The sequence below is a fragment of the Phyllopteryx taeniolatus genome, chromosome 12 (genome assembly GCF_024500385.1).
Source record: "Phyllopteryx taeniolatus isolate TA_2022b chromosome 12, UOR_Ptae_1.2, whole genome shotgun sequence".
Lineage (NCBI taxonomy): Eukaryota > Metazoa > Chordata > Actinopteri > Syngnathiformes > Syngnathidae > Phyllopteryx > Phyllopteryx taeniolatus.
Window position 1 is genome coordinate 11,764,213 of NC_084513.1, and position 21,353 is coordinate 11,785,565.

Consider the following 21,353-nt stretch of genomic DNA (forward strand, 5'->3'; position numbering starts at 1 on the left):
AATAAAGAACCCCCCCCCCCCCCTCCCCCCGAGGGACAACAAAAACGTCTACGCAGTGTGATCAAACAAGAAAATGTTTTAAAAGTGTGCTGTCAGTGGAGATGCATTGTTGCACAGTATGTTTTCATTATCTGTAGGCAGATTATTGTTACCTCTGTTAGGTTACGTTACCACTGACCTGAACATATACAGTGTGTGTGTGTGTTTGTGTGTGTGTATATATATACAGTGGGTACGGAAAGTATTCATACCCCTTTACATTATCTAAAATTCCAGAACTTCAATTATTTTAGCAAATGGCTGCAATATAACAAAGAGTGAAAATTTTAAGGGGGTCTGAAAACTTTCCGTACCCACTGTATATATATCTAAAAATAATCCTTCTCTCACTATTCTGGCATTTAGCAAATAGAAATAATTTTGGTAATCGTAATTACCTAAAACAGGAAAAGTTTGGACTGATTTTATGTCAGACAGTCAAGAAATAAAATGTCTTTTTATAGTTATGCTAAAAAATATTGGCACCCCAGGAGTGAGCACGGCTGTACTTGTCATGTTTGGGGTTGCATCGCTGGATATACCCCAAAAAATTGAGGTTATTTTTCGATTTGCTTCCCAAAAATATAAAAATTCAGTGTAGTGTGTGTGAGGAGGAGAAATTGAGTGGATGTGGTAAATAGTTGTAAAGAGAAGATCGCAAGACTGCCTGGCAGTGTAGTATAGCCATGTATAAAGGGACGGACTGCAACTATCACATCCAACAACAGGATTGTCTCACATGTATGTCTAAAATGTTTGGTTGGGTTGTAATAATTAGTAATTAAAAAAAAATAAAAAATGGCTACCCTCTTAGCTAACATCAGTTTTATTAGCTAGAAGTTTATTAATTGTGAAAATTTGACTATTGCAGTTTTTCAAGTTCTGCGCTCTTCTTGTGCCAATGATTGTCGTTGGTCACACTTCCATCGACTGATGGCCATCTTCAGAGCTCTATTACGGGTGAGCAGTGAGGTGTGCAGGGGCAGATTGCTCATGGGGCTGCTTCTCTTCTCCCCTGTAATCCAGCTCTCTATGGACCAACGTTTGGAGGAAAATCCATCTACGGAGAAAAACAGGTCAGTACACTAAATCCTTATTCGGGGTTTGGAATTCACATATTGCTGTCATTTTGGTGCCAAATTGAAGTAATCTGAGGAGCTGCTTCCAGACAAAAGTACTGCTTTACCGTCATCTTGTGGCATCTTGGTACCAATTACAGTATTGCTTTGCTGGCATTTTGTGGCATCTTGGTGCCAAGGAACTATGTTCAAGTGAGTAGAGCAGCGTCATTTAGACAAAAGCAGTGCTTTGCCACCACTTGGGGCATATTCATTCCAAAGAACTATTAGGAAGTTAAAGTCATTTAGACAAACAGCGATTTGATACCATCTTGTCGCAATTTAGTACCTGAAGTGAGTTGAGAAGCTTTATTCTGGCAAAAGTAGTGCTTTGGTGCCATCTTGTGGCATCTCAGTGCCAAGGAATTATGTTGAAGTGAGTTGAGCAGCTTCATTCTGACAATAGTAGTGCTTTGGTGACATCTTGGTGCCAGAGAAACTATTTTGAAGTGAGTTGTTGAGCTTCATTTAGATAAAAGTAGTGCATTGCTGCAATTATAAACTTTAAAGTGGCCTGTCAATTACTCGCAGATGTTTGCTATTCGCAGTAGGGCTCGGCCTCTATCCCTATCTATGTGTTTTCTACATCAGAACGCTTGAGAGGCAGCACAAGTGCGACACAATTCACCTGAGGCGACGACGGGATCCGTCATCAGCTCTCTGCTGATGGCACACACAAACTCATCGGGGCAGTCGGAGGTGTTCTGCTCCACCTTCAGGGCCTCGATTCTCCTCAGGAGACCACCACGGACACCCGCAGACTAAAAGAAATCAACCACTGAGTTCAGAGGTGACAAAAGTACTAACAGGTTGTACTTAAGTAGAAGTGCAGATACTTGTTTGCTCTGCGATTGACTGGCGACCAATCACGGGTGTACCCCGCCTCTCTCCCAAAAGTCAGTCGTGGTAGACTTCAGATCACTGTGACCCTAATGAGGACAAGCGCTATGGAAAATAATGGATGGATGATTCAAATCCAATGTGCTTGAGGTGTTGAGTTCATTGTCTTCACAGATCTTCGTGGAGATTTCGATCGGTAAGAAGTCATGTTCTTTCCTTGTAACCAGCAAGTCTGTGATTATTTCTGTATTTATGTCAGTATCCCTATCGATTGACGACTAATCTAATCCAACACTTCTGGAGGGCTCGTATTGATGCGTCCACGCTTCGAGACCGACACACTGATCCTCTTTGCGGAATACCAGGAGTGCAAATCACATCTCTCGCCCTTAAGGAACCGCTAAAACTTTCATCCGTTTGTCACCGTGGCACAAATGAGCGCATCCGTGCGCATCATACAATGAGACGTTCGGATCTGACACTCTGCACTCTAAATGATCACCTTCTATTCCTTACATATATTTCATCTTTCCTGAAGCTAAGAATGCAGGCATCTATTTGTGATGTAGTGTTTATTTATTGAATAAAAATAGCGTGAAAGCTAGTGGTTGTCATGGCGGCCGGCGGCACAACTGACACCTTGAACAACCTTGTAGCTGCCAATCATGTAGTGGTCTGGCTTAAAAGGTTATGATGGGAGCTTGTGTGTGTGTGCGTGTGTTATAAGATAATCAGAGCATTGATGAAAGCGGCTTATGTTTATGCTTTCCAATCCCGATTTGTCATTTCAGGATCAAACATTTTAAATCCCGCCATCTCCGCGTATGTTTGTGTATGCGTGTACAACACGGACTAACATGAAAATGTTTCCATACAATAGTTTCCATTTTCCAGACGTAAAGATTTATGAAATGAAATTCCATATTTTTCCAGACTTTCTGTACTTGCGTTAGGAACCCTGTACGAATGACCCAGCCCATTTATTGGTTCGAAAGATCAAATGTGGCCCTTGAGCACAAAAGCTTGATTGAGTTTGATTTAAAGGATGAAATCCATGAGTAGTTAGATTATTTTTTTTTTTGGTCACATACTGTTTACACTATGTGGACAAAAGTATTGGGACACCTACAGAAGGTCTTAAGATGGCTTTGCAGCTATAACAGTTTATCATTTATGACAGCAAGATTTCAACTCAGTGCATTTGGCTTTTTCTTTGGCATTTTTGCAGTGCCACCACAAGTTACTGGTGATGATAAGGAAAGGACAGTTCTCTGTCCTGGCTGCTAAGTACAATTAAGCATCATCAACAACAATACAGTTAAATGAAGAATGTAATGACACAAAATAACTCTCAATACTTGCACCATCTTGATGATGATTCATCATATGAGGCAGAGACAAAGTGTTTACTTGCAGGTGAGTGATGTCTCACAGCAGCCTCCATCATCATCAATGTCATCATCATATTCTTTTAATTACCTTGATTTTACTGTTTGAATGTACACTTCCTTTAAATAAGGCGCCCGTGAATAAATTACATTATTATTATTTTATCATAATAACATAGTAGAAGTGGAGTACAAGCCGCCACCAGGAGCACACAGGCTCTGCTGGCCCCAACGATGGAGTGTGGAGTCTTCTAGTCTAGAAGGCTGAGTCATGCACTCGTAGTGCCAGAAGCAAACCTCAGACGTTTTTTTTTTTTTTTTTTTTTAAATCACTTGAACAGACACAAGAATGTTTGCGTCATCATCTCCACTCGTGCTTTCATCACAGGACACAACATTAGGTACACCTGTACTATCTAATCTGTCCATACATTTTCTATCGTGCTTGTTGTCCTCATGAGGGCAGCTGGAGCTTATCCCAGCTAAATTTGGGGGAGAGGTGGGGTACACCCTTGACTGGCTGCTAGCCAATCACAGTTTGTTTGTTTGTTTTTTTAATCCATTTTTATGATGCCACCACACAAGGTTAACTAACCTCTTCCTGAAAAATTTGCTGATAACCAGTGTTGGGAAGATTACTTTGGAAATGTAGTTATTTACCATTTCAAGTTACACTGTCAAAAATGTAATAGTGTAACTATTTGAAATACTTTCAAAAGTAGTAATAATTAAATTTCAATTACTTTTCATTATTTTGAATGATTCCATCAACAGGCCCCTTGGCTATTTTGCTCTAAAATGTGGATTAAAACCATACATACAAAAAATAATAACAAAGCTTGATGAAATGTAAATAAATGTTTTAAAATGTGTTTGTTGCAGGCGCCACGGTGACCGACTGGTTAGCACAGTTCTGAGGACCGGGGTTCAAATCCCGGCCCCGCCTGCGTGGGTTTTCTCCGGGCACTCCGGTTTCCTCCCACATCCCAAAAACATGCGTGGTAGGTTGTCTGAAGACTCTGAATCGCCCGTAGGTGTGAATGTGAATGCCTCGAAGATAGCTCGGAGGATAAAGTGCTGCAGAAAATGGATGGATGGATGTTTGTTGCATTGTATGTGTACAGCATGTAGAAAACCACCATACCATACCATACCATGTTGACCTAATGACAAATGTGCTCAATTTAGACAATAGACAATTAGACTTCACCCGTGACCCGAATGAGGAGGATGAATGAATAAATGAATTAGACTTCATATGACAGCAGGAACTGATAATCCAAGCTTTTGTGGCTATTTTTTAAAAATGTAACTAAAATTGTAATCATGGAATTTCCAAAAGCATCTGTAATTGAATTATACATTTTCTCCCAGTAATGTCATGGATTACAATTACATATTTTTAAAATCAATCCTAAATCAAATAAATAATAAAATAAATCAAATGAAATAAATCAAACATAATCTCTTTACATGTAATTAGTTACTCCCCAACACTGCTGATACTAAAGTATTGTGGTAATTTAGCATTCGCATAGTAGAGTTTATAGAGTGATAATGACAGTGTATTGACTTTGGCACACAGTCTGCTCTAACTCAGTTCCTGCAGACAGAAAAGAAGGAGAATACATTTATCATGTAAAAAAAGAACCACAGTGACGTGAACAAGTGGAATATTCTTTGAGTCTGACTGATGGCATATGTGCAGTAAAGCCGTTTTAGGATTCACAAGCTTTTTCCTTTGCGCTCGCTTGGAAAATATAGTGATGTAAAAGGTTTGCCCCAGTGTACCATTAAACATCTCACGCACACATCGCAGTGCCGCAGTCTGACACGAAAACACGCAACAGAGTCGAGCTGTGGACCCATAAGGGTCATTGTCATTTACTTTGATCAATAATAGTAAAGACATGCCCTGAATTTGAATGTAAAATAGGTGCCTCAGCTCAAGGAAGGCTGTGAAACACTACCAATGAATGAACGATGAACTAACATAACAATTACAGACTTTTAATTTCCACCTGCAGTTACTAGGGACCAACCGATTAAGCGGGGGGGACGGTTGGGTGGGAGCCCTGTGGTACTGATTTATTTATTTATTTTTACCCGTCATGCTGTTTTACCCCTCTCATGCATGAGTATTGAGATTCCCATAAGTAGCTGCCCACTGTAGTGACCGCATGCATCAGAGGGTTAATTAAAGTATACAGAAGTGTTCCCGAGTCCTGTGGACAAGTAAGAGCTTGTTTACACTTTTTAATTCTTGTAGACCCCCACACACATTTTAACACACTTGCAAGTGTTATAAACTGCAACACTTTTATCCACTGAGCTGTTGAGGAACAAACAAACAAAAATGTTCACGAACATTATACAACGGAAAGGGAACAATTACAATGAATGCACATATTAATAAAACAACAGGATTGTGTATCTATCAACATTTCCAAGGAGGGTCGACGGAAGAGGTTCAGACATCAAAACAGCTTCCTCTTGTGGCCAAATGAGGGAAACGGCCATCTGCTGCTTAGTGATTGTGATCACGAGGCACACAATTTTACGTTAGAACAATACGTGATATAATACAGATAATAACAATAATAATATGATAACAATCTTTTGATATAAAAATAAGACCAAGATAAATCATTTCAAAAGTTGTTCCACCATTAATGTATAATCCGTACAACTCAACTGAAAAAATAGCATCTTTTTAAGAGAGGAAGTAAAAAGAAATAATTCAGATAATTTGGTTGCATAAGTGTGCACACCCTCTTATTGCTGGGAATGTGGCTGTGTTCAGAATTAACCAATCACATTTAAAGTCGTGTTCAATGGGAGTCACCACACACCTGCCACCATTTAAAGTACTATCTCTGATAAACCCCAGATATCCTTCAGTTGTTCTAGTAGGCTTTTCTTGACTTTTTTTTATTTTTATATAGATATTATTTCGAGCAAACATACTTTTTGGAATTATGACCAAAAAGGTCAACCTAGGTTTCATCAGACCATTAATATATATTATATTATATATATATATATATATATATGTTGTGTGTGTCTCACCCAGAAACGACAAGTTGGCCATCAGAGGAGAAGGCACAGCTCAGAACTGGAGCAGACTGACTGGAGAGTGTGTGGAGGAGCTTCAAAACACACGCTGAAGGTCGACAACATCATACAACATCATCTCACACACACACACACAGTGTATTTGTTCAGTTGGCAGTGTGACAAGAGCAAAGTCTTTGTTAGTAAGTCGCAGCTGTTCCAGCAGCCTTGTAAGCAATGCAAACAATAAAGTTGTATGAGGCGGCACCCCACTGTGTTGCACAAACACACAACGAGCGACATCACCACACAGGCATATTCAAGATACGACATTTTCCTTCCACCTTGGTGCAAGAAAATATATATATTTCAGCTTTTTAAGCAATCATAAAGCCACATCAATGCAACTGCTTTTGTCACTACTCACAAAACGTTAGAGATTCACCTTTATTTGGTCTCTGAGTGTTCGAAGTTGACTTTTTCATGCACAAGGGGCGCCAAATAGCAGACAATCATTTGTGTTTGTCTTACAACTTTTCCATGGACGCCCACACCAAGTACAGTATTGGTGTTTGAAATGGGCTGCCTTTAAAAAACAAATTAAATACAGCTGATTATTGTTGAAAAAAATCTTTTATGAACGTAGTGATGCGCCAGAGAGCTGCAATAACTTATTTTTATGATGATTTGAATGAGTTATTTTCAAGAAAAAATTGCAAATGCTACTGATAAACTGTGTTGTGAATGTGTTGCATCACATGACATGCATGAAAGAAATGTGTTTCCCCTCACAACAAGTCACCATGTTGATGTTGGCACACAACATTGACTAGCAAAAATTACACAAACCAGTCCTTGTAACAGTGTTACTTTATTATCGAGGAGCAGGGCTCAGATTGTACTAGATCCATGTTAAAATATATTGCACAGAAGCATCATATGGAAGCAAGTCACAATTCTGAAATATTCTGATCACAGAGCACATTTCTACCTACAGTACTGGCTTGCATTTCTATGCTGAAATGGAGAGGGGGGGCGGGGGGAGAAAACAATAAAAAGAAAAGAAAAGAAAAAAACTGATCCAACCTTTTCATTGCACAAAATTCATTTTTGATCTGTTGATTCAGGAGCACAAACAGGGTAGATGAAAGACAGTTTGATTATTGTGCAAACATAAGCAGTCATTTGGTTGAGCAACACATATAGCAACACTGTATTGGCCTAAAGTAGAAAATTCAGGGCATCACTGTAACAATACGTAATGAGCTTTAGCAATGGTTTGGATGCACCTCATTGGCAACATTCACACTTTTATAAAGAAGTCACATCAACTATTCACAAATGAAAGGCCACTCGTGTTCTTGTAAGGTGGACGAATGCTGAGAAAAAAACTCTGATATTTGGTCAGGGTTAAGAGAGTTAAAAAGAGTCGTAGTTTCTAACAAAAATCTCATATTAGAGACAGTAAGAAAGGATGTTGTAATTTCAAAATCCAAACGAGTTGTGAGCCTTTCTTTAGACAAAGATTTAGCTTTGGGGTGGGGAACCCTACACTCGTTGGGCCCAGAGCACTTATGCAATTCTTAAAACAAGTAAAACCACAGAGCTGTGATTAAAAAAAAAGCCCCCAAAACATTCATCCACAGACACATAGTTTTCCCAAAAACCCATGTCAAGTGTGAATTTAGAGATTTGTTTCCATATACATTATACATGTTTGAAGATAATTGCTGAAAACGTGAAAAGACAGAACGGTGTCGTACTAAGACCCCCGCATTCAAGAGGAAGAGCAGGAAACTAGGACAACCAACTTTGTATTGATTGTTGACATTGTGAAGCGCGGCATTGATGAAGAAAAAGAAGGGGAGACCAATGCAGCGGATCACAAGCAGACAGTCTCTTAGCTCCACTATCAGATAGTGACGACATAACATCGCAATTTCATTGTGGAGATATAGTGCAAAAAATCTTTTCCGCCATTTCAGCTTTCCGGATTGTTTTGCCGCACTTGGCCTTCCGACATGAGGAGCCCCTTGCCCTATATTAGAACTTGAGCTGGCCAGTGACGTAGTTAGATTGCCAGCTAACCGGTGGCTAGCGCCTCTCGTTGTGGCGAGGAAAGTGGGATTTATTGCAGCCACCGGAGGCTTTAAGTGGATATATTTTCATGGCTCAAACATGTATGGATGGACGTGTAGGCATAAGAAAGCCGCGAGATGAAGTAGCATCTACTCTTCAGCTAGGTGTGGTTTCGTGCATTCAGCGGACACGCATGTGACAGCAGCGACAACGGATTTTTCACGATTTTGAAGCCTCATTTTACATACTTCGCAATTTTTTTTATCATTCAAATTTGCCATGGTTAGCAACACTCTTAGGTGGTGTGTCAAAATGAAAACATTTATTTTCACTTCACAAGGACTTTATACAAACTAAAAAAGGTTGCCCACCCCTGATTTGGCTTATTAGATGTTCTTTTGTAATCTGCATCCTCAACTTTATGAGAGTAAAAAATGCTTAATACTGAAAATGACCTCAACCAAAGTTTAGATCCTACCTAAATGAATGCCTGATGAATACATATAATCAAATGCCACTCAGATGAAATGTAGATGAATGCTTGTTAGTGTAGATGCTACTCGACTTTGAAATGGTGACATCTTAACATTCCGAGTCAAAACATTTGGCACTGGTGTTACCACGCTGAGTGTGGATGGAGTTGAACTTCCTCTTACGGGCCGCTGTCTAACTCCTCAGCCTCCACCAGGCAGGAGCGGTCGCCGTCGGGGGCTCTGAACGGCGGGTGGTACTCGAAACCTGTGACGACGGAGGAGCCCGGATGTTGCTTTTGGTGCAGGAACCAAACGACGGCGGAGACGGCCATGATGGCGATTACGCTGAGAATGACCAGCGCTGACAGCAATCCGCTGGGTTCTGATGGAGGACAATCGACAATGCAGGGAAGTGATCACGCAAAATAAATAGTATTAAAAGTGTGTATGTAGGGGCAAAAAAAGAACCTTACTTTGTTTGGCTTCCTCTGCTTCTGAAAAAAACAAGCAAGACAACCTGTGAGTTACTGAGAGAAAAACTAATTTTGAACGAGAAGACATCAAAAGGCATTTGCACAATTCTTCTTTGAATGCCCTCCGTGACAAGCGACGGATCGGCAGACCTTCAGTGCTAGGCTCTTGTTCTTCGCCTTTGATCCCGGACACCTACTTTTTGACTTTGCTCCATACACATTTTGCAACCTTCGGAAAATGATTTGTAGTGGTTCCCCTTCTAAAGCAAGAGATTCAATCACAGCTCCTTGCTTCTGACAGGCAACCAACAATGACATCATTCCCAAAATGTCTGACAGGAAGAGGCGAAGCTTAAATACAACTTTTTTTTTTTGTGTAGCCTGCCTCTCAGCCAAAGTCAGCTGGGACAGGGTCCAGCTCACCAAAGACCCTAATGAGGACAGGCGCTACAGGAAATACATGGCCTGAATACACAATTTGGAACCAATTGACATCAACTTCAGGATATAATTATTCCATGTCTGAGCAAGATTTTTCGTTGAAATGTTAGAACTTCCTTGTCAGTGAATGCTCAAGCCGTCACGATGGTCATGTGATCAATAAGCGTGTATGGAATGAAGTGTGCTTAGGATGGAATCTTGGGGTCGGGGGTCATGATGGTATGTACAGTAATCCTTTTCAGCTCGCCACTGGACAACATTTCAAACTTTCTTCAATCACTAGCCTGGTTATTCTAATACATTATTTGAAGGGATGCATGAATGCAGGAAAGACATGGCTTTTGTATTGTCTTTATGTCTTAATGTTAACAGTGGTAAGCTTAGTTTTACACTTGTGTAAGAGTTCAGAATGAAAAAATGCGACTCATCCCTTAGTTAAGATGCCATATATGTCACTCACCGCTCTGTCTTACAGTGTCGCAGACAACAACACTGCTACTCCATTCTTTATTTCCCTTGTGTTAAAGCATGTGCCACCATCGTTACTGCTAATCACAATAGTATTTGTCCATCCACTCACTTCAGCCCTTACAGTGAGCTGGAGCCTACTACTGTATATACTGAAAGGTGGTGTACGTCCTGGACTGGTAGTTTATTTTTTTCCCGTTCCCTTAATAAATCAAATCATACACTAGATGAAAGTCATTTTCTATTCATTTGTGCTGTCTTTGTAAGATCTCTTAAATACAGGGTACGAGCCGTCGGGATGTTCCGTTCACAAAGCCATGGCTCGCGACTTGTAGTCGCCACGAGGGGGGGGTGAAAGAATGTGCTGAGGTGGTTTGCTTTTCTGAAGGATATTGCTTCACTTTACGTTTTTGATATATATTCTTATTTGGATAATGTTTTGCTATATGTGTCAAACTATTCACAGTACGATTGTGATTGGTGGAATGATGCGCACGGTGCATGTTGAGTACCGAAGTTCTTTTGCCTCCTAGATCCCAGGACCTTGTGATGTGACTACTGCGCATGCGCACATCGCAGTGACGATGCTCAAACAATATATCGTGATGCCCTACTTCATAAAATGGCGCCTTTACAATTAATACATGTTTTATGATGGTGAGAGAGGTTCAGAGATGGACCAGCATCTTATACAAAAGAAAAGTCACACGTACTCTGAGCCGTCTCACAGACCACTCCGTTCTCCAGATCATCCAAGCAGCTGACACGTTCCCACTTCCCCGTATCACTGTGCACAGCCACACAGGTATCCAGGGGCACGAAGTCCAATGGGGACGAGCCCGCTTCCCAGTTGGTGAACTTCACCGGTTCCTCGTCAAACCACTTCATGTCTTCAACTGGTAAGAGTGATTACATGAGCACCAACCGTACTGGACTACTGCTGAAAGAAATCACTGATGCACATCTTTCACTTCCTAAATAGTTGCCAAAAAAGGAGGATATCCTGAAGCCTTGTCAGGATGTACAGTGAGCTGGAGGGGTAAAGCTGCTTTTTATTTTTACTTTGAGGAAAAACAAAAGCAAATTACAAATGAGTGGATATTTTAAAAACGCACTTAAACTACTAAACAAGTAAGACCACGATAACTATAACAAAACTTTGACAACATATTGAATAGGCTTACTCCCACCATTCCGTTTGAAAATAACCCCACGTTTAGGTATTAACCAAATAACCTGACTTGATCTTGGCATCAAGCCTGCATCTTTCCACAAGTCTGTTGTCACATGACACTTACTGTTTGTATCGTAATACATTCCCAGCCACACATTGACTTCGCCTTTCCACACCTCAGGACTATATTTAACCACAAAGTCATTCTCTTCGGCACTCTGGATGGACAGCAGCTCTGTAAAAGGGATTTAAAAAAAAAATCAATGACAGCAGATTTACAGATATAGTGACTGGCCACAACATTAGGTAAAAATGCAATCTTTACTGTCAATAATAATAAATAGAAATTACTGTATTATCTTTGTAAATGCAGAATTTTTTATTCAGCTCTTGTTGATTGTGCCTGTTGGTCATATTTTCACATGAGCTGTATTTAAAAAAATAAAATAAAAATAATTAAAATTGTTCATACCAGAGTTTAGGCAGAGGCTTTTGGCATTCTCATAATTATACACTTTGAGTTTGTCTTCTTCTCCATGGACAAAGTGGTAACATCTGTCTTTAAAGGGCACCCAGGTGCGTCCATCAGCAGGACAGTCTGAGGACAGAGAGTGATTAAAAAAACTGAAAAACAGTGTCAGGTGTATTTTGAGTAGTTCAAATTGTAAACACATTGCAGAGTGACACTAAAATCACGGTGCGGGAATACTACGGATAGACCGATTATCAGCCGGGCCCATAATCAGCTGGGCCGATTATTAGCGCTGGTGTTCAGCATATCAGCATCAACCTAAATAAAAAATCTGACGGCCAATAACAGATCAATTTAAAACTGGGCAAACTTCATGGAACAATTTATCTATTCAAATTTCATTTAACTTTATAAGACATGTTGCTGATCCTGGAAGCTCCTTGTACTTTTAAAACAAAGATGTGTATTGTCTAAGATAAAAAGAAAAAAATATAATGTCGCAAATCTGAACAGCTGTTTAATAAAAATATGTTTAAAGGCATTTAAACAAAGTGTTGGAGTTTGTATGATTAGAAATTTTTGACACCAATATTTTTTCCTTTTGCAGCAAATGAATATCGGCTCCTAATAAACATATCAGTCTATCTCTAGATGGCCAGTGGGTCTAATACGACCCTCGAGGGTAGTAGCGGTTTCTGGTAAGTGCATTATGTGCGGTCGCACAAGGTGGCATTGCTTGGGGCGGCAATGGACCCCAACATAAAAAGAAAATTGCTGTGTGTCATTATTTTTCTATTGAGTAATGTGGACGTGTTAATTGTTGCCGTTTGTATGGGAGACCCCCTCTGTAGAAGACACTTCCCTCGCGTATGGTGCCATTTAAGCTATAGGACCACCAGCGGCATTCATCTGCTCATCAAATGGTCATAATAATAAAAAGTGTGCTTAAATGTTGCATCACGTTTAAAGGGGGGGGAGTCTGGCCCTTGCAGGACCTCATAAAAACTGAAATGGCTCCTGATAGAAAAAAAAGCTTCCCCAATCACATGAGCAACATTAGTTTCAGAAGATTTCCCTGTTTAAAGCTTTTAAAGACAATAATTGCAACAAATAATTAGTTATCAGTTCATTCCCAGATAGGAGTAAACTTGCTTAAAAAGACGATGGATCCCAATTAGTAGGTCACTTAAATTCCTTTTCATTAGTCGTAGCTCTGTTTGATGTAGATTTAATTTAACTTTATGGAACTTTAATAGGAATCCTATAATTGAGGTTACTAATTTATCTAAATGTTGAGTCATTGATAATAGTAAACTTGCTTAAAAAAGAGCTAATCAAAAAAAGGATCCTGATTTGTAGGATGTTTAAATGCCTGTTCATTACCTGAAGCTCTGCTTTATGAAGATTTTAAATGACCTTCATGCTGATCGAACAGACTTCTGCTTCAGTAATCCCAAAATTGGAGTTATCAATTGTTACTCAATGTTAAATAAATTATAAATAGAGGTAAAATACCTAAAAAGCTATCGAATCCTGATTTGCAGACCATTTAAATCCTTAATCATTCGCCGTAGTACTAGTGATTGAAGTTTAGAGAATTAAAAAGGACTGCTACAACAGTAATCTCAAAAATTACGAATTATCACTCTATGTGAAATCAACTGCAGTATCAATAGTAGAAAACTCGCAGAAAAAGTCATTGGATCCTGATTTATAAGACATTTTAATCACTGTTCATGTGTTGTAGCTCTGCTTCGTGTAGATTTAAATAAACCTGATGTTAATTTAACAGGTCTTATGTTAGTTCTTCCAAAATTGCAGTAATCATTCAGTGTTATGTGAAGTATAACTAGTGGTAAACATCCTTTTAAAGACAATGGGTCCTGATTTGTAGGCCATTAAAACCCTTATGAACTGCAGCTCTACTTATTGAGGTTTATGTCAATTAAATAGGATTTATGACACAATAATCCCAAACATTTAAGATATATATTAATAAATTAAGTAGAAATAGTGCTAAACTTGCCCGCTAGTAGGCCAATGCCTGTTTAACAGTCGTTAACGGTATATATATATATTTTTTTTTAATAATGTCTATTTAACATAACTTTCAGGGAATTTAGTCCCCAGTTCACAAGAAAATCTTCAATTTGAGAACCATGCTACACTGGCTCCGAAGCTAACATGTCGTTTAGCTTCCAAAACAAACCAAACAAGGCAACAACAACTTAGCGAAAGAAAAAAGGAAAAAGAGGCCCATAATATTCACGCATCAACTGTGTTGAGTGTGAACATTGCGTTATATCGAAAGTGAGTGAGGCGAAGTTCGCCGCGGTCCTTACCTCCCGTCCAAGCCGCCTGAGGCTGGAGAAGAAACATACACAAGCAGCACGTCAGGGACAGAGAACGACCGCGTTTCTCCAGCGACTCCATGACAGAAAAGAGCCACACACAATAAAAATACTTGACACGAGAAGCCCCAACCTGTTTTTTGGTCCTGTTTGCAAGGCGATTTAGCCCCGCCCACTATTGCGGACCAAACATGCCTCCTGCTAAGGAGGAATGGGAACCATAAATTACAATCTTCAGTGACATTTGTGTTACACAAACAAATAAGAATTAGCAAAGCTTTTGTAGCCCCCCCCCGCCCCCCCAAAAAACTTGTGTTGTAGCATATTTTCAAACGTTCAACTAATGTTGTCTGATACACTGATGTGAACGTTGTGACGACATAATCTAATTTGTGGACAAAAAGCCCTCAAAACAATTTAAACGACCTTATTTAAACAATGAAATCGCTCAGAAATACACAAAATTTGTTTGTTAGAGAAGGACCTGGGATAACCCCCGCAATACTCTCAAAAGTCAAATGCCAAATGATGCGTTCATAGCAAAGACAGAGGATGCGAAAGATCGAAACTTCTCTATTATTTACCCGTTTCTCAATTTGCTACGCATATGAAAATTTCTTGTGAGCGAGTCACGCGGAATATCACTATAAATTTGAAACTGTAAAACTACAATTATACTTGGGATTACGTACTTCATTCTACCAAATCACAATGTTAAAATATTGGAATCCGATTACTCCTGAACGCCACTGACCAACTCATAACATTAGGCGAACGCTACAGTAACCTGTAGTGGAAGTCAAAAACATGGACGTCATCATTTGAATGTATGTTTTTATCAATCCTAAAAAGCTCTTAAAGCTATGGATGGATATATATATATATATGGACATTTCTTTTTACCCCTGGAATATCGTGTAGACTTAATGAGGACTGTTCTTCAACTCATCGGATTTTCATCTCACCTGTGGATTGAGATGCTGATCAGTGAGTTTGCCGTTTTGTTTGTTGGATGTTTGGTGAAAGACGCTTGGTTGTGCTTGCTGTTGTGGTTCATTAAGAGGGTATGTGCTGGTAAAATAACTTATTTCAGCTTTTTCCAGGGTATATATATATATATATATATATATATATATATATTTATTTATATTTATGCAAAGCTAGCTAGATACAGTCATTACACTATAATCAATGAGATGAAGAGCACCTGTGCCCACAAATGTACTTACTTGGGGACTACTTAAAATGTATTTTAAACTCCATTTATTTCATTTACTTTTGTAATTTGATGGATGATTGTCATTATTAAAATACGAAGCTATTAGTTCAGTTAAGTCAATTTTACATACCATACACATTTAACATGTTTTACAGTACATTTTTAAATAATTGGTCCATCCATTTGATAAGATTCATTGTTAATGAGACAATAAAGTCTGAATTTTATTCAAATGAACGATTTTACATAATGTTATTTATTTTACCTCCTCCACAAATGACCTCGCCCATCTGCCTATTTCACAAATTAAATGAGCACAAAAGTTTGGCCACCCTCAGTTAGTTCCTGACAAGGTGACTGCTTGTTGTGTAAATTATATTCCCATGGGTTTGGGCTATTTGGAATCAGAATCATCTTTTATTTGTCAAATATGACAAAAACACACAAGGAATTTGTCTCCGGTATTTGGAGCTGCTCTATAATGACAACAGGCAGCCACTGTGACAAAACATACTTTTAGAACATAAAAACACACTACGGCGAGTCATTGAGTAAGGAAAGGTTACCAATAATGTGGTAATGCTGATACAATGACAATTGTGCAAATGATATAGAGTCCAATTTAGAGCAGTTTTGAAGTGACCATTGTGCAAATTGTGTAGAGATACAAATACAGGATGCAAATAAGACATGACGAGACTACTATAGTGAGTGCACGCATAATGTAGTATTGTTTCAACAGATATGTTCAAAATTGGCAGCATGTTACAATGCAATTGTAAGTCAACTGTTTAGAAGTTAATGGGAAGGTAAGAGGGAAGAAGCTGTTGGAATGTCTGCTAGTTTTAGTTTGCATTGTTCGATAGCGCCTGAGGGAAGGAGCTGGAAGAGGCGGTGACCAGGATGTGGAGGGTCCAAGAGGATTTTGCATGCTCTTGTCCTCGTTCTGGCAGTACCGACAATTTATTTTCGGCAGTCCTGACCGTCCGTTGCCGTCGGCGTTTGTCCTTTTTTGTAGCATCACCAAACCAGACTGTGATGGATGAGCACAGGACTGATTCGATGACTGCTGTGTAGCGCTGCTTCAACAGCTCCTGTGGCAGGGCGTGCTTCCTCAGAAGCCGCAGGAAGTACATCCTCTGCTGGGCCTTTTTGAGGGTGAAGTTGATGTTGGTCTCTCGCTTCAGTTCCTGAGACTGTAATTTCCAGGAACTTGAAGGTCTCAATGGTTGACACAGAGCAGTTGGACAGCGTGAGGGGCAACTGTGGCGAAGGATGCTTCCTAAAGTCCACGATCACCTCTAGTTTTGAGCGTGTTCAGTTCCAGGTTGTGTCGGCCGTACCAAAGCTCCAGCCGCTCAACTTCCTGAACTATACAGTCTGACCTTAAAATAAAATGTAATTTTTTTTTCCCTCACAAGAATACAATTTGAATTGTTTGCCACCCAACCCCACTTTCTTGTATAGAAAACTCATTTGAAATGAGTTTTGCTTTTTGTTTTTCCTTCTGAGATTTTTTTTCTTGTTGCCCTTAACTTGCATCAACTGCCACAGAAATATATTTTAATAATTATTTGTTGTTTTACAGATAATGTATGTGTACTGCCATTTGGATAAATAGCCCTATTGTCAAAATACAAACATGTTAATAAATTTACATTTTAAATATTCAACAATAAAATATAAAATTAGCCCACTGCTCTCTCGTGGCCCTCTCATGTATTGAATTGTACAGGTGAGGCAAGGCAATCTCGACAAAATATCTGTGGCTTGGAAGCACATACCTCGGGTCAAAGGTTTCCAACGTGTGGCTACATCATTGCTTTTGCAACGTATGAATGGGCACCATGTCTTTGGCAATATTCAGTGTGGTTGACTCCAGGTTTGCCTTCCACTGAGCTCATTTCATGCCATATGAAATACAAGGTGAAAATTATTACACTCATGTTGTTTCAAAACAAAGCAATTAAACAACAGTGACTTTTTTAAACCTGCCCCTCTTAGTTCATAGTTATGTTAGTCATGTTAAATAGTGCATCCACTTTTTACAGCAAAAAAAAAAAAAAACTTGATAAAATACATTTATCATCCAGCCCTACTTTCCCTCGAAACATGTATGTCAAATATCGTTAGCCTACTAAAATAGCAAAATTGCCTTAGGTGTTTGTAACTGTCACAATATCAATAAATAGTAAAAAAAAACAATTACAATATAAATAAAAAACAGTAAATACCAATTTGCTTGGTAAAAATGTTGGTGTTTCTGTAGACATGTACATTCTCATGCAGGTCTTGGTAATCTTCACATTTTGAAGTGAGACAGCTGGACTTTTCTTGGCTGTTGAATTTTTGTTTTTCCTTGTCCACAAATGACAGGCAATTATGCTACTAGGCTAACGATATCACAAATGGGTCAGTGTTTCTGCACAATCAAATAAAACCCAATATAAGAGATGTATCAGAAAGACTGCCCTTTATAAAATGCTCACTTTGGAAGTATTATTTGAACAACTTTATTATGGTTGTGGTATATGCAAAATGTCGAGGGGGTGAATGGGCACAATACAGACAGCTGGAGCATGAGCTCTGATACTTGTCTGGAGCCAACGGCTTCCCGTAGAGTGGTACAACACCCGGCAGGACACTGTGAGGGCCCATCTGTTGTGGCAAAGCCTGCCCAAGTACTGTTCTGCCACATCCGAGCATCGTGTGCCCTCATCCCTTCCATCCATCCACCCTCTCTGCCTTGCCTCCTGATGTTGTTGTCAGTGCTGCCATGTGACAGTGATAATTTCTATTTACTTGGTCTTCACCCTCTTGCTTGAAAGACCACTCAGTTGCTGTGGGAAGAAAGCATGTTTGTTTTCATCTTTTTTATTTATTTTTTTAGCTTCCATGCAAACTACATTGTTATGGAATGAATTCTCCATTGGAATCTTGTACGATAGCATATAGGCTTTGTTTGGGCAGCCTAACGTATACTTCCAAGCACAGCGGACAAGTTAAATCATCAGTTAAGTCTTGAGTTAATTAAGGTTGTGTTCCACTAACTGGAACTATGAAGTAAACTTTTGCCGTTTGAACTTAACTGCAGTTAACCTGAAAGTGTGTAAAGTTGTTAATTGGGAGAAAGGCCTTTCTTGTTATATTAAAAAAATATATAGCCCCCGCCCACTGTTGCAGTAAATTGTAATCAAAATATGTATAATGCATAGGGTTAGTTATTTTTTTGCTATTACTGCCTTTGTCACTCACTAAACTGTAACTCTGTTGCTTGTAAACCCCCCACACCCCATTTCGCTCTAAACTCCATAATATATTTAGCTTTACAGATTGCATTGTGGTAAAGAGTCTCCCGGGACACACTGTGGTACAAGATGTCATTAATTACAGCCACCTAGTGGCACTAACACCACCTGTTATTTTTCCCCCAAGAGGAAAAGAGGCATCTTGTTTATTCAAGATAATGGCACTCTGTTGTCAATTGAGAAACGGGGTCTATTTTAGAGGAGGCAACTATTTGAGGAAATACAGTAGATTAAGTAACTGTTGTCTTATTCACAAATGAAACAAAATCAGTAAACATTTACAAATCTCAATTTTCTTTATTAAAAAAAAGAATCAAAGAAGTAAAAATAAACCTGAGGCAGCAATCTACAAGGGAAAACAAGTTTGGCCTTAATACTACCAAACAAAGGCGTGAGAAGCCTTTAACTGTACAAACAAATCACCACTGGCAAGTATGTGGTACAACTCAACACAAATTAAAAAAAAAAAAAAAAAAAAAAAATTCATTTAAGCTCTTCCTCTAGTTTTCTGTACAAAAAAATCTTCATAAATAAGAATTTTCTTTCCATACAACCTAATGACTGTTCAACATGATTGCTGATACGAGCAGTTTTTCCTTGACACACTTCTGCAGTTCTTGACCCATATACCATATGGCACTTGGTTCAGATGCCACTAGCAGCAAAAACTCACAAAACAGTTCTAAGTTATCAGTCGGGCATGAGACAGAAATCTCAAGTATAATCTCAGTTACTCTTTACACCCAACTAATGCTGCCTGTGAGTTTGTCTCCTCCCATGATGGGGCATCAAACTTGTAAAAACGAGCACATAACCAGTGAACACAACTCATTCTCTATGGAATTTACTGAGGTGGAAGTAGCGACTGAAACATCAACAAGAAGCATGCGGTTGGACCCCCTCCTGGGGGAAAAAAAAACACTGTACAAAAATGTCTTGAAGAAAAACCTAAATAAAAAAAGAAAGGAAACTGCATCGTGTGACCAGCTCCTGAACTCAGCTTTTGGTCTAGGAAGTGGGCTGGACTTGTTAACCCAGTTTGGAACTGAGGAACATGGAAAAACTGAGGTAGATATCTGGTCTGACTGACCACTTGTTGGAATAGCAGAAGGGCACCTTGATCATAAATGTTATATAAAAAAGAACCAGAGTTTTTTTTATTTTTTATTAAAGCACCACTTTTAGTGCTGTCATATCAGATCAAACCACTTTTTAAAAATTTTTAAATTATTATTTTTTACACTAGAACCTCATTAACATTGTACGGTCTCCTTTTATGTAAGAACAAAATTAGTCTGTGGCACTTTTTGGATCCTGGCCTGCTTCTTTGCGTCCATTACAACTATTGTACATATGCAAACTGAGTGTAAATGTTGATTGAGAAAGGCACAGTCCATCGCTGCAAGCTTACTTGCAGTCACTCTTGTTCTGGTAAAAGAGACAGATTCTGTTTCCTCAGTATACAAACTCCTAATCTTTGGCGATAAAACAAAGTGCCAACTGTTAGTTTCCTATTAAAACAGAGGTCCAATACAATTCATGTCTCATGTTAGCTCCCACGAAGTCCTTTGACAAGGCTTTGTTGTGTGTGCGCAATTCTAAAGCCACGTGTTCCTCTTGGCTTTGTTAAATAAAAATGAAAAAGACACACACTATCATCTAAATAGCAACCCAAATTTACCACTAAATAGGATGCTATAGGTCAAAGTCAGCTAGTTTACATTAGGGGGTTGGCAAAAAGGCTAGATCCAAAAGATCTTTCAGCACAACATCTAGGACCATGTAAAGTATTCCTTTCTAAATAAATACCACAACAAAATCAACAGGAGTCAGAACATACTCTCCATAAATCTATTTCCTATTAGTCCATGGACAGGGGTGGAGCAAAAACATTTCATAGCTCATTTACAAAGCAACAGCCCTCGCTTCCAGTTCTTTGTGGTGATCTAAACCATCACTGTAGTAAAACTGTTAAGGCAAACTGTAATCAGATAGCATTGTCATCCTAAAGCACGACGGGAGAAGAAAACACGAAACACTTGGCCATGGCAACACTCGCACAGCAAGCACAAAAACGTCAAAATATCAGGCTGAAAAAGAGACATTTATCACCATGCACGTTTTTTTTCTTGGATTTGCTGGCAGTCTTTGGTAAAAAATAAACAGTTTCTTGTACGAAAATAGAAAAACCTTTTCAAAACTTGTTCTTAGTAGTTGTTAAAATCATTTGATAAACTGTAGAGTATTCTTTATACTCTTCAAACACAATACCAAAAATAGCCTCACGAGTCCGACAATTGCAAAACAGTGAAGGATCTTTTGCGTTCATTGCGTTTTTTTGCCGGTATTGCTGAGTGGTTGTCCAAACATTAAGTCGGCACTACTTGGTTTGTTGGTAGGCGTACGGGGAAGGATTGCCGGCTGTGTCCATCTGAGACACGACTCCATTTTCCTGA

General features: G+C 39.1%; 3 protein-coding genes across 8 annotated transcripts in view; 1 reads left to right on the forward strand and 2 right to left on the reverse strand.

The window, feature by feature from the left end:
* Window positions 1-7,291: 7,291 nt before the first annotated feature.
* Window positions 7,292-14,568, reverse strand: cd302 (CD302 molecule). 2 transcript variants are annotated; one of them, XM_061793080.1, is made up of 6 exons: window positions 14,362-14,568; window positions 12,020-12,145; window positions 11,672-11,782; window positions 11,087-11,269; window positions 9,465-9,518; window positions 7,292-9,373 (listed from the first exon to the last, which is right to left on the reverse strand). In XM_061793080.1, exons 1-6 carry the CDS (start codon window positions 14,450-14,452, stop codon window positions 9,171-9,173), a joined length of 768 nt encoding a protein of 255 aa, XP_061649064.1. In that variant the 5' UTR covers window positions 14,453-14,568; the 3' UTR covers window positions 7,292-9,170. The 2 variants fall into 2 exon arrangements, with proteins under 2 accessions (XP_061649064.1, XP_061649065.1); XM_061793081.1 differs by having other exon boundaries at window positions 9,465-9,485; window positions 14,362-14,559.
* tank (TRAF family member-associated NFKB activator) overlaps window positions 12,656-21,353 on the forward strand; it is an 83,435-nt gene continuing 74,737 nt past the window's right edge. Inside the window, exon 1 of one of the 3 annotated variants that reach the window (XM_061793075.1) lies at window positions 12,656-12,717. In XM_061793075.1, coding sequence (XP_061649059.1) covers window positions 12,671-12,717 — 47 coding nt within the window. In that variant the 5' untranslated portion in view covers window positions 12,656-12,670. Of the gene's footprint in view, window positions 12,718-15,130; window positions 15,435-21,353 lie in introns of those variants that run through there. The other 2 variants (XM_061793077.1, XM_061793078.1) reach the window with 2 other exon arrangements.
* The window catches only part of LOC133486628 (RNA-binding motif, single-stranded-interacting protein 1), a 30,666-nt gene continuing 28,481 nt past the window's right edge, over window positions 19,169-21,353 (reverse strand). For all 3 annotated transcript variants that reach the window (XM_061792065.1, XM_061792064.1, XM_061792063.1), the window contains exon 13: window positions 19,169-21,349. In XM_061792065.1, coding sequence (XP_061648049.1) covers window positions 21,278-21,349 — 72 coding nt within the window. In that variant the 3' untranslated portion in view covers window positions 19,169-21,277. The remainder of the gene's footprint in view (window positions 21,350-21,353) is intronic.